Genomic DNA, 12500 nt, shown 5'->3' on the forward strand with positions numbered 1-12500 from the left:
TGTAGCTAGCTAACGTTAACGTCGTTACCTGGACTAAAACGTTTCCAAGCTCATCTGAGTGTTTATTAAGAATGTCAGCCATTTATTTGACAGTTTCTGTAAAAAAAAAAACACTTTCAAAGGATCAAAGTCTCATTGCATGTGACATGCGGCAATGGTTTGCTAATTGGCTAGCTATTTATTGTGGTGGAAAGCGTTGACAACTTCCCATGTCAACAAACCCTTTCTCATCCTCTGCCTGGCCCCAGACGAAACGCTGTAACCAAGGCAACGAGACGCTACGTCCACGAAGTGGGGCGAATGGGAGAGGAGAAAAGAGAAGGTAGAAACAGACTACATATGTAGTTTTGCTAGTTTTTTTTTTGTTGTTGCTTTATAGTGTCTGAAAAATAATAATCGCATGAAATTTGCACTTTTATTAAATAGATAGCACATAAATCAGAAGTATAATCCATGTTTTTTTTTTTTCATTTCGCGGTGGAATGTGATTGTTGGTCGTCACTAGTTACCACAAACACAGAGCCGTAATTATGGATAAACCCCGCCTATTTTTTTTATTTTTTTTTACAATTTATCTTCTTAAAATCTTATTTTAAGCTTAACCCTAATATAAACCACACTGCGAACCTTATGCATAACCCTAAAATTAAATTAAGACCAAAAAAAGCTAATTTGAGTTTTCACGAATTTTTTCGATAGAGCAAACGTTGACTATGTGTCTGACGTAACTATTCGCAACCGTGATTTTACCTTTTGCACCGGAAGTGATAATGTGGTTTGAGTTGAAAGGTCATACTGACGAGGAAGGTTTGTTGTGCTAACTAGTTTTGTCATCTTTTTCCAACAAGGAACGCTTCAAATATGTCCGCGTCTGAAGATTACGAAGAACAAGAAGACACAGCGACCACTATTCCATCCGTCCTCATTACGAGCTGTGACATTGGCTTTAATGAACAAGATTTGATAAAACGTAAGTAGATGCAGGGTAGCAAAATGGCCTAACTAGCTAACGTTAGCTAGCTTTAATAAAGCGCAAGATCACTCTAACAGGCTGCCTAAATAGAAACACACAAACATGTATTATTGTTCATAGAAGCGGTTCATTACTTACATTGTGAATATGTAGTGAAGTTAGCTACTGTAACTAGTTGCTAAGTGATGTAGCCAGCCAGCACTAGAGCTACCAGCCACTTTGCTGACTGAAGCTAAATGTGGGAATAACGTTACAGCTTGTGTGACTGGGAAACATTGAAAAATGTCTGGGTTATTTTTTTCAGAGATTCTAGGCACCACATCGTTGCCAGAGCCGTCCAAGCAGGAGGATACGGTAGTGTGGTACCCATGGACTATCAACAACAAGTATTACACAGCAGACGTCAGCCTCTGTGTGGTGCCCAGTACCTACCAGATGACCTCGGAGATAGCCCAGTCCATGCAGGCTTTCATTGCTTACTTTGACAGCACAGTGGTAAGTGTGTGTGTGTGTGTGTGTGTGTGTGTGTGTGTGTGTGTGTGTGTGTGTGTGTGTGTGTGTGTGTGTGTGTGTGTGTGCGCAGTGCATTCAGACCCCTTTACTTTTTCCACATTTTGTTATGTTATGAACCTTATTCTAAAATGGATTAAATTGTTTCCCCGCCCTCAAATCTACACACAGTAACTCAAAATGACAAGCAAAAACAGGTTTTTAGACATTTTTGCAAATGTATTAAAAAAAAAGACTGACAAAACTACTGAAATATCACATTTACATAAGTATTCAGACCCTTTACTCAGTACTTTGTTGAAGCACTGTTGGCAGTGATTACAGCCTCGAGTCTTATTGGATATGATGCTACAAGCTTGGCACACCTGTATCTGGGGAGCTTCTCCCATTCTTCTCTGCAAATCCTCTCAAGCTCTGTCAGGTTGGATGAGGAGCGTCACTGCACAGCTATTTTCAGGTCTCTCCAGAGATGTTTGATTGGGTTCAAGTCTGGGCTCAGGCTGGGCTACTCAAAGACATTCAGAGACTTGTCCCAAAGCCAGTCCTGCATTACCTTGGCTGTGTGTTTATGGTCGTCGAACGTTCCCCCAAGTCGGAGGTCCTGAGCGCTCTGGAGCAGGTTTTCATCAAGGATCTCTGTACTTTACTCCGCTCACCTTTGCTTCGATCCTGACTAGTCTCCCAGTCCCTGCCACTGAAAAACATCCCCACAACATGATGCTGCCACCACCCATGCTTTACCATAGGGATGGTGCCAGGTTTCCTCCAGATGCGATGCTTGGCATTCAGTCCAAAGAGTTCAATCTTGGTTTCATCAGACCAGAGAATCTTTTTTCTCATGGTCTGAGAGTCTCTAGGTGCCTTTAGATAAACTCCAAACGGTCTGTAATGTGCCTTTTACTGAGGAGTGGCTTCCGTCTGGCCAGGCCTGATTAGTGGAGTGCTGCAGAGATGGCTGTCCTTCTGGAAGGATCTCCCATCTACACAGAGGAACTCTAGAGCTCTGTCAGAGTGACCATTGGGTTTTTGGGCACCTCCCTGACCAATGTCCTTCTACCCCAATTGCTCAGTTTGGCCAAGCGGCTAGCTCTAGGAGGAGTCTTGGTGGTTCCAAACTTCTTCCATTTTAGAATGATGGAGTTCTGCTGCAGAACTGTGTTGGTACCCTTCCCCAGAACTGTGTTGGTACCCTTCCCCAGAACTGTGTTGGTACCCTTCCCCAGAACTGTGTTGGTACCCTTCCCCAGAACTGTGTTGGTACCCTTCCCCAGAACTGTGTTGGTACCCTTCCCCAGAACTGTGTTGGTACCCTTCCCCAGAACTGTGTTGGTACCCTTCCCCAGAACTGTGTTGGTACTGTGTTGGTACCCTTCCCCAGAACTGTGTTGGTACCCTTCCCCAGAACTGTGTTGGTACCCTTCCCCAGAACTGTGTTGGTACCCTTCCCTTCCCCAGAACTGTGTTGGTACCCTTCCCCAGAACTGTGTTGGTACCCTTCCCCAGAACTGTGTTGGTACCCTTCTTCCCCAGAACTGTGTTGGTACCCTTCCCCAGAACTGTGTTGGTACCCTTCCCCAGAACTGTGTTGGTACCCTTCCCCTTCCCCAGAACTGTGTTGGTACCCCTTTCCCAGAACTGTGTTGGTACCCTTCCCCAGAACTGTGTTGGTACCCTTCCCCAGGACTGTGTTGGTACCCTTCCCCAGAACTGTGTTGGTACCCTTCCCCAGGACTGTGTTGGTACCCTTCCCCAGAACTGTGTTGGTACCCTTCCCCAGAACTGTGTTGGTACCCTTCCCCAGAACTGTGTTGGTACCCTTCCCCAGAACTGTGTTGGTACCCTTCCCCAGAACTGTGTTGGTACCCTTCCCCAGAACTGTGTTGGTACCCTTCCCCTTCCCCAGAACTGTGTTGGTACCCTTCCCCTTCCCCAGAACTGTGTTGGTACCCTTCCCCAGAACTGTGTTGGTACCCTTCCCCAGAACTGTGTTGGTACCCTTCCCCAGAACTGTGTTGGTACCCTTCCCCAGAACTGTGTTGGTACCCTTCCCCTGGTCTGTGTTGGTACCCTTCCCCAGAACTGTGTTGGTAGCCTTCCCCTTCCCCAGAACTGTGTTGGTACCCTTCCCCAGAACTGTGTTGGTACCCTTCCCCAGAACTGTGTTGGTACCCTTCCCCAGAACTGTGTTGGTAGCCTTCCCCTTCCCCAGAACTGTGTTGGTACCCTTCCCCAGAACTGTGTTGGTACCCTTCCCCAGAACTGTGTTGGTACCCTTCCCCAGAACTGTGTTGGTACCCTTCCCCACTGTGTTGGACCCTTCCCCAGAACTGTGTTGGTACCCTTCCCCAGAACTGTGTTGGTACCCTTCCCCTTCCCCAGAACTGTGTTGGTACCCTTCCCCAGAACTGTTCCCCAGAACTGTGTTGGTACCCTTCCCCAGAACTGTGTTGGTACCCTTCCCCAGAACTGTGTTGGTACCCTTCCCCTTCCCCAGAACTGTGTTGGTACCCTTCCCCTTCCCCAGAACTGTGTTGGTACCCTTCCCCAGAACTGTGTTGGTTCTTCCCCAGAACTGTGTTGGTACCCTTCCCCAGAACTGTGTTGGTACCCTTCCCCCCTTCCCCAGAACTGTGTTGGTACCCTTCCCCAGAACTGTGTTGGTACCCTTCCCCAGAACTGTGTTGGTACCCTTCCCCAGAACCTGGTACCCTTCCCCAGAACTGTGTTGGTACCCTTCCCCAGAACTGTGTTGGTACCCTTCCCCAGAACTGTGTTGGTACCCTTCCCCAGAACTGTGTTGGTACCCTTCCCCAGAACTGTGTTGGTACCCTTCCCCAGAACTGTGTTGGTACCCTTCCCCAGAACTGTGTTGGTACCCTTCCCCAGAACTGTGTTGGTACCCTTCCCCAGAACTGTGTTGGTACCCTTCCCCAGAACTGTGTTGGTACCCTTCCCCAGAACTGTGTTGGTACCCTTCCCCTTCCCCAGATCTGTGTTGGTACCCTTCCCCAGATCTGTGTTGGTACCCTTCCCCAGAACTGTGTTGGTACCCTTCCCCAGAACTGTGTTGGTACCCTTCCCCAGAACTGTGTTGGTACCCTTCCCTTCCCCAGAACTGTGTTGGTACCCTTCCCCAGAACTGTGTTGGTACCCTTCCCCAGAACTGTGTTGGTACCCTTCCCCAGAACTGTGTTGGTACCCTTCCCCAGAACTGTGTTGGTACCCTTCCCCAGAACTGTGTTGGTACCCTTCCCCAGAACTGTGTTGGTACCCTTCCCCAGAACTGTGTTGGTACCCTTCCCCTGGTCTGTGTTGGTACCCTTCCCCTGGTCTGTGTTGGTACCCTTCCCCTGGTCTGTGTTGGTACCCTTCCCCTGGTCTGTGTTGGTACCCTTCCCCTGGTCTGTGTTGGTACCCTTCCCCTGGTCTGTGTTGGTACCCTTCCCCTGGTCTGTGTTGGTACCCTTCCCCAGAACTGTGTTGGTACCCTTCCCCTTCCCCAGAACTGTGTTGGTACCCTTCCCCAGATCTGTGTTGGTACCCTTCCCCAGAACTGTGTTGGTACCCTTCCCCAGAACTGTGTTGGTACCCTTCCCCAGAACTGTGTTGGTACCCTTCCCCAGAACTGTGTTGGTACCCTTCCCCAGAACTGTGTTGGTACCCTTCCCCAGAACTGTGTTGGTACCCTTCCCCAGAACTGTGTTGGTACCCTTCCCCAGAACTGTGTTGGTACCCTTCCCCAGAACTGTGTTGGTACCCTTCCCCAGAACTGTGTTGGTACCCTTCCCCAGAACTGTGTTGGTACCCTTCCCCAGAACTGTGTTGGTACCCTTCCCCAGAACTGTGTTGGTACCCTTCCCCAGGACTGTGTTGGTACCCTTCCCCAGAACTGTGTTGGTACCCTTCCCCAGAACTGTGTTGGTACCCTTCCCCAGAACTGTGTTGGTACCCTTCCCCAGGACTGTGTTGGTACCCTTCCCCAGGACTGTGTTGGTACCCTTCCCCAGGACTGTGTTGGTACCCTTCCCCAGGACTGTGTTGGTACCCTTCCCCAGGACTGTGTTGGTACCCTTCCCCAGGACTGTGTTGGTACCCTTCCCCAGGACTGTGTTGGTACCCTTCCCCAGAACTGTGTTGGTACCCTTCCCCAGAACTGTGTTGGTACCCTTCCCCAGAACTGTGTTGGTACCCTTCCCCTGGTCTGTGTTGGTACCCTTCCCCTGGACTGTGTTGGTACCCTTCCCCTGGACTGTGTTGGTACCCTTCCCCTGGTCTGTGTTGGTACCCTTCCCCAGAACTGTGTTGGTACCCTTCCCCAGAACTGTGTTGGTACCCTTCCCCAGAACTGTGTTGGTACCCTTCCCCAGAACTGTGTTGGTACCCTTCCCCCTTCCCCAGAACTGTGTTGGTACCCTTCCCCAGAACTGTGTTGGTAGCCTTCCCCAGAACCCTTCCCCAGAACTGTGTTGGTACCCTTCCCCAGAACTGTGTTGGTACCCTTCCCCAGAACTGTGTTGGTACCCTTCCCCAGAACTGTGTTGGTACCCTTCCCCTTCCCCAGAACTGTGTTGGTACCCTTCCCCAGAACTGTGTTGGTACCCTTCCCCAGAACTGTGTTGGTACCCTTCCCCAGAACTGTGTTGGTACCTTCCCCAGAACCTTCCCCAGAACTGTGTTGGTACCCTTCCCCAGAACTGTGTTGGTACAGAACTTCCCCTTCCCCAGAACTGTGTTGGTACCCTTCCCCAGAACTGTGTTGGTACCCTTCCCCAGAACTGTGTTGGTACCCTTCCCCAGAACTGTGTTGGTACCCTTCCCCAGAACTGTGTTGGTACCCTTCCCCAGAACTGTGTTGGTACCTTCCCAGAACTTACCCTTCCCCAGAACTGTGTTGGTACCCTTCCCCAGAACTGTGTTGGTGTTGGTGCACCCTTCCCCCTTCCCCTTCCCCAGAACTGTGTTGGTACCCTTCCCCAGAACTGTGTTGGTCCCCTTCCCCAGAACTGTGTTGGTACCCTTCCCCAGAACTGTGTTGGTACCCTTCCCCTTCCCCAGAACTGTGTTGGTACCCTTCCCCTTCCCCAGAACTGTGTTGCCCTTCCCCAGTACCCTTCCCCTTCCCCAGAACTGTGTTGGTACCCTTCCCCAGAACTGTGTTGGTACCTACCCTTCCCCAGAACTGTGTTGGTACCCTTCCCCTTCCCCAGAACTGTGTTGGTCCCCAGAACCCTTCCCCAGAACTGTACCCTTCCCCTTCCCCAGTTGGTACCCTTCCCCAGAACTGTGTTGGTACCCTTCCCCTGGTCTGTGTTGGTACCCTTCCCCTGGTCTGTGTTGGTACCCTTCCCCTGGTCTGTGTTGGTACCCTTCCCCTGGTCTGTGTTGGTACCCTTCCCCTGGTCTGTGTTGGTACCCTTCCCCTGGTCTGTGTTGGTACCCTTCCCCAGGACTGTGTTGGTACCCTTCCCCAGGACTGTGTTGGTACCCTTCCCCAGGACTGTGTTGGTACCCTTCCCCAGAACTGTGTTGGTACCCTTCCCCAGAACTGTGTTGGTACCCTTCCCCAGAACTGTGTTGGTACCCTTCCCCAGAACTTCCCCAGAACTGTGTTGGTACCCTTCCCCAGAACTGTTGGTACCCTTCCCCAGAACTGTTGGTACCCTTCCCCTTCCCCAGAACTGTGTTGGTACCCTTCCCCTTCCCCAGAACTGTGTTGGTACCCCTCCCCAGATCTGTGCCTCGACACAATCCTGTCTCGGACCTCTACAGACAATTCCTTTGACCTCAATGTGGAGTCTCATAGCAAAGGGTCTGAATACTTAAGTAAATAAGTTATTTCTGTTTTTTATTTGTAATACATTTGCAAACATTTCTAAACCTGTTTTCGCTTTGTGATCATGGTTATAGTTGTGTGTGTAGATCGCTGTATTTAAAAATTTTTTTTTAATGTTTTATCCATTTTAGAATCAGGCTGTAACGTAAACGAAAAAGTCAAGGGGTCTGAATACTTGCCGAAGGCACTGTATATCGGTGGGGTTGGGTACAGCAGGCTGCATCTCAATCGGTGATTCCTCGTGTCCTTGCCTCCTACCTACTCAACCCCCGTACCCTCAGACCTTCAGTTCATTTTGAGAAGGAGGTGAGAAGGGAGGACCCAACAAGTGTAGGAAAGATGAATTGAGAGAGCCAAAGACAGACAAGACAGTAAATCACAGGTGTATTGGCTGGAAAACAAACGGAACCAAACTGGGAAATTTGTCCAATGGAAGCTCTCATTTTTGTTTTGCAAAACATTTTCCATTGCAAAAAGCTTTGCAAAAAAAAGTGTGAAAGGTTTTGCAACAGTGTGCAACTAATGAACACACCCCAGGTAACCCTTGTCTCTCTGGGGTTCGACAGAAGGATGGTTTGGAGCAGCTGTCTCCCTGGATATCTGTGGTGGAAGACTTGGCTCCAGAGGTGCTCATCCTGGTCTGTGACCGAGTGTGTGAAAGTGGTGAGTGTTACACAACGTGTGTGTGTGTGTGTGTGTGTGTGTGTGTGTGTGTGTGTGTGTGTGTGTGTGTGTACCTTCCTTCCCCAGTGTGTGTGTGTGTGTCCCAGTGTGTGTGTGTGTGTCCCCAGTGTGTGTGAACCCTTCCCCAGTGTGTGTGTGTACCTGTGTGTGTGTACCTGTGTGTGTGTGTGTGTGTACCAGTGTGTGTGTGTGTGTACCAGTGTGTGTGTGTGTACCAGTGTGTGCAGAATTAGTGTGTGTGTGTGTGAGTGGTGTGTGCGAATTACAGTGTGTGTACCAGTGTGTGCGAATTACTGTGTGTGTGTGTGTGTGTGTGTACCAGTGTGTGTACCAGTGTGTGTACCAGTGTGTGTACCAGTGTGTGTGTGTGTGTGTGTGTGTGTGTGTGGGAGAGAAACTTGTTCCAAAATTGAACTATACAACAACAACAAACATCTCTTCTCCAGGTGTCAGTAGACATGAGGCACATCAGTGGTGTTTAGCACACGCCTTTGAGTTGGTGGAACTCAGTCCCGAAGACCTGCCAGATGAGGAAGGTAAGAGTTTTGGTGTGCTGTTTTTCAAGTAGCAGCAACATTCTGAATTGTGACCACGTTCGAATGAAGAGGCTGACCTGCCCATGATACTGCCTCCCGAGTGGTGCAGTGGTCTAAGGCACTGCGTCGCAGTGCTAGCTGTGTCGCTACAGATCCTGGTTCGAGTCCAGGCTGTGTCGCTGACTGCCGTGACCAGGAGTTCCATGAGGTGGCGCCACAATTGGCCCAGCGTCGGCCGGGTTAGGGGAGGGTTTGGCCCGGCAGGGATGTCGTTGTCCCATCGCGCTCTAGCGACTTCTGTGGCGGGCCGGGCGCAGTGCACACTGACACGGTCGCCAGGTGTACGGTGTTTCCTCCGACACAGTTGTGTGGCTGGCTTTCGGGTTGAGTTGTGTCAAGAAGCAGTGGGACGACCCTCGACCTTCGTCTCTCCTGAGTCCGTACGGGAGTCTCCCAGTCCCTGCCGCAGAAAAACATCTACACAGCATGATGCTGCCACCACCATGCTTCACTGTTGGGATGGTGCCAGGTTTCCTCCAGATGTGACGCTTGTTTCTGATGATCTGAGAGTCTTTAGGGTTAGGGTCACCTCCCTGACCAAGGCCCCCCCGATTGCTCAGTTTGGCCAGACGGCCAGCTCTAGGAAGAGTCTTGGTGGTTCCAAACGTCTTCCATTTAAGAGCGATGGTACTGTGTTCTTGGGGACCTTCAATGCTGCAGAAATGTTTTGGTACCCTTCCCCAGATCTGTGCCTCGACACAATCCTGTCTCAGAGCTCTACGGACAATTCCTTCGACCTCATGGCTTGGTTTTTGCTCTGACATGCACTGTCACCTGTGGCACCTTATATAGACAGGTGTGTGCCTTTCCAAATCATGTCCAATCAATTGAATTTACCACAGGTGGACTCCAATCAAGTTGTAGAAACATCTCAAGGATGATCAATGGAAACAGGATGCACCTGAGCTCAATTTCGAGTCTCATAGCAAAGGGTCTGAATACTTATGCAAATAAGGTTTTTCTGTTTTTTATTTGTTAATAAATGTGCAACAATTCTAAAAACCTGTTTTCCCTTTGTCATCATGGGGTATTGTGAGGTCATTATGGGGTATTGTGAGGTCATTATGGGGTATTGTGAGGTCATTATGGGGTATTGTGAGGTCATTATGGGGTATTGTGAGGTCATTATGGGGTATTGTGAGGTCATTATGGGGTATTGTGAGGTCATTATGGGGTATTGTGAGGTCATTAGGGGTATTGCGATGTCATTAGGGGTATTGGATGTCATTAGGGGTATTGCAGATGTCATTAGGGGTATTGCATGTCATTAGGGGGTATTCCCCAGAATGTCATTAGGGGTATTGCGATGTCATTATGGGGTATTGCGATGTCATTATGGGGTATTGCGATGTCATTCCCCAGGGGTATTGGATGTCATTATGGGGTATTGCGATGTCATTATGGGGTATTGCGATGTCATTATGGGGTGTTGCGAGGTCATTATGGGGTGTTGCGAGGTCATTATGGGGTGTTGCGAGGTCATTATGGGGTGTTGCGAGGTCATTATGGGGTGTTGCGAGGTCATTATGGGGTGTTGCGAGGTCATTATGGGGTGTTGTATGGGGTATTGCGAGGTCATTATGGGGTGTTGCGAGGTCATTATGGGGTGTTGCGAGGTCATTATGGGGTGTTGCGAGGTCATTATGGGGTGTTGCGAGGTCATTATGGGGTGTTGTATGGGGTATTGCGAGGTCATTATGGGGTGTTGCGAGGTCATTATGGGGTGTTGCGAGGTCATTATGGGGTGTTGCGTTTAGATTGAGGATTATTTTTGTTTTTACATTTTATAATAAGGTTGTAACGTAACAAAACATGGAAAAAGGCCTCAGCCTTTCATTACATGAATCAGTCGAAGGCCTCAGCTGTAGGTTTTCAGATCAGACTCCGTCTGAATGGTTGTTAGTTTACCGTCCGTCTGTCTGTAATTCCTACCAGATGACTTCCCAGAGTCTACAGGAGTGAAGAGGATTGTCCAGGCTCTCAACGCCAACGTGTGGTCCAGTGTGGAGATGAAGGATGGTGAGATGGTTACACAATCTTATTTTCATATTGTCTTTATGTCATGTTTTTGAAATTAAATTTTTATGGTATTTAAAATATATATATATATTCTACTGAACAGATGGGGAGGTGGGCAGTAGGGATTGAATTGTAACCACGACGACACGGTAGACCAGCCAGACCACTGACATCACAATCTTTCCCTAGCAGGTGTGGTTTGGTGAAGCAGAGGTTGATGGACTAACTGTCACTCCTACGTAGACGTAGTGTACGTAGACGTAGTGTCATCTCCTCAGCGGTGATCTGAAGCTTTACCTCAGACTGGTGCTGCTGGGCAGAGAACCACAGAAATAGAAAACTACTGTATCTCTATGGACAGAACATCTGAGCTCTTGTGTATTTCCAACACACGTAATTAGTCTAGTCGAACAAACAGACTGCTGTACAGACACTATGGAGACTCTAGTCTAACAGACACTATGGAGACTCTAGTCTAACAGACACTATGAAGACTCTAGTCTAACAGACGGACTGCTGTACAGACACTATGAAGACTCTAGTCTAACAGACACTATGGAGACTCTAGTCTAACAGACACTATGGAGACTCTGGTCTAACAGACACTATGGAGACTCTAGTCTAACAGACACTATGGAGACTCTAGTCTAACAGACACTATGGAGACTAGTCTAACAGACACTATGGAGACTCTAGTCTAACAGACAGACTGCTGTACAGACACTATGGAGACTCGAGTCTAACATACACTATGGAGACTCTAGTCTAACAGACACTATGGAGACTCTAGTCTAACAGACAGACTGCTGTACAGACACTATGGAGACCTCGTCTAACAGACACTATGGAGACTCTCGTCTAACAGACACTATGGAGACTCTAGTCTAACAGACTCTATGGAGACTCTAGTCTAACAGACACTATGGAGACTCTAGTCTAACAGACACTATGGAGACTCTAGTCTAACAGACACTATGGAGACTCTAGTCTAACAGACACTATGGAGACTAGTCTAACAGACACTATGGAGACTCTAGTCTAACAGACACTATGGAGACTCTAGTCTAACAGACACTATGAAGACTCTAGTCTAACAGACGGACTGCTGTACAGACACTATGAAGACTCTAGTCTAACAGACACTATGGAGACTCTAGTCTAACAAACAGACTGCTGTACAGACACTATGGAGACTCTAGTCTAACAGACACTATGAAGACTCTTGTCTAACAGACACTATGGAGACTCTATTCTAACAGACACTATGGAGACTCCAGTCTAACAGACAGACTGTTGTACAGACACTATGGAGGCTCTAGTCTAACAGACACTATGGAGACTCTAGTCTAACAGACACTATGGAGACTCTAGTCTAACAGACACTATGGAGACTCTAGTCTAACAGACACTATGGAGACTCTAGTCTAACAGACACTATGGAGACTCTAGTCTAACAGACACTATGGAGACTCTAGTCTAACAGACACTATGGAGACTCTAGTCTAACAGACACTATGGAGACTCTAGTCTAACAGACACTATGGAGACTCGAGTCTAACAGACACTATGTAGACTCGAGTCTAACAGACAGACTGCTGTACAGACACTATGGAGACTCTAATCTAACAGACACTATGGAGACTCTAGTCTAACAGACACTATGGAGACTCTAGTCTAACAGACACTATGGAGACTCTAGTCTAACAGACACTATGGAGACTCTAGTCTAACAGACAGACTGCTGTACAGACACTATGGAGACTCTAGTCTAACAGACACTATGGAGACTCTAGTCTAACAGACACTATGGAGACTCTAGTCTAACAGACACTATGGAGACTCTAGTCTAACAGACACTATGGAGACTCTAGTCTAACAGACACTA

The 12500-nt window shown here is 48.6% G+C and overlaps 2 protein-coding genes across 2 annotated transcripts in view; one reads left to right on the forward strand and one right to left on the reverse strand.

Annotated features, from left to right (window-relative positions):
• iqch (IQ motif containing H) overlaps positions 1 to 317 on the reverse strand; it is a 109344-nt gene extending 109027 nt beyond the window's left edge. Inside the window, exon 1 of the mRNA XM_052481086.1 lies at positions 29 to 317. Coding sequence (XP_052337046.1) covers positions 29 to 82 — 54 coding nt within the window. The 5' untranslated portion in view covers positions 83 to 317. The remainder of the gene's footprint in view (positions 1 to 28) is intronic.
• Positions 318 to 753: 436 nt separating this feature from the next.
• Positions 754 to 12500, forward strand: part of aagab (alpha and gamma adaptin binding protein) — a 26934-nt gene continuing 15187 nt past the window's right edge. The window contains exons 1-5 of the mRNA XM_052481087.1: positions 754 to 970; positions 1278 to 1468; positions 7883 to 7979; positions 8447 to 8536; positions 10532 to 10615. Coding sequence (XP_052337047.1) covers positions 862 to 970; positions 1278 to 1468; positions 7883 to 7979; positions 8447 to 8536; positions 10532 to 10615 — 571 coding nt within the window. The 5' untranslated portion in view covers positions 754 to 861. The remainder of the gene's footprint in view (positions 971 to 1277; positions 1469 to 7882; positions 7980 to 8446; positions 8537 to 10531; positions 10616 to 12500) is intronic.

The sequence above is a fragment of the Oncorhynchus keta genome, chromosome 26 (assembly GCF_023373465.1).
Source record: "Oncorhynchus keta strain PuntledgeMale-10-30-2019 chromosome 26, Oket_V2, whole genome shotgun sequence".
In the NCBI taxonomy this organism is placed as follows: Eukaryota; Metazoa; Chordata; class Actinopteri; order Salmoniformes; family Salmonidae; genus Oncorhynchus; species Oncorhynchus keta.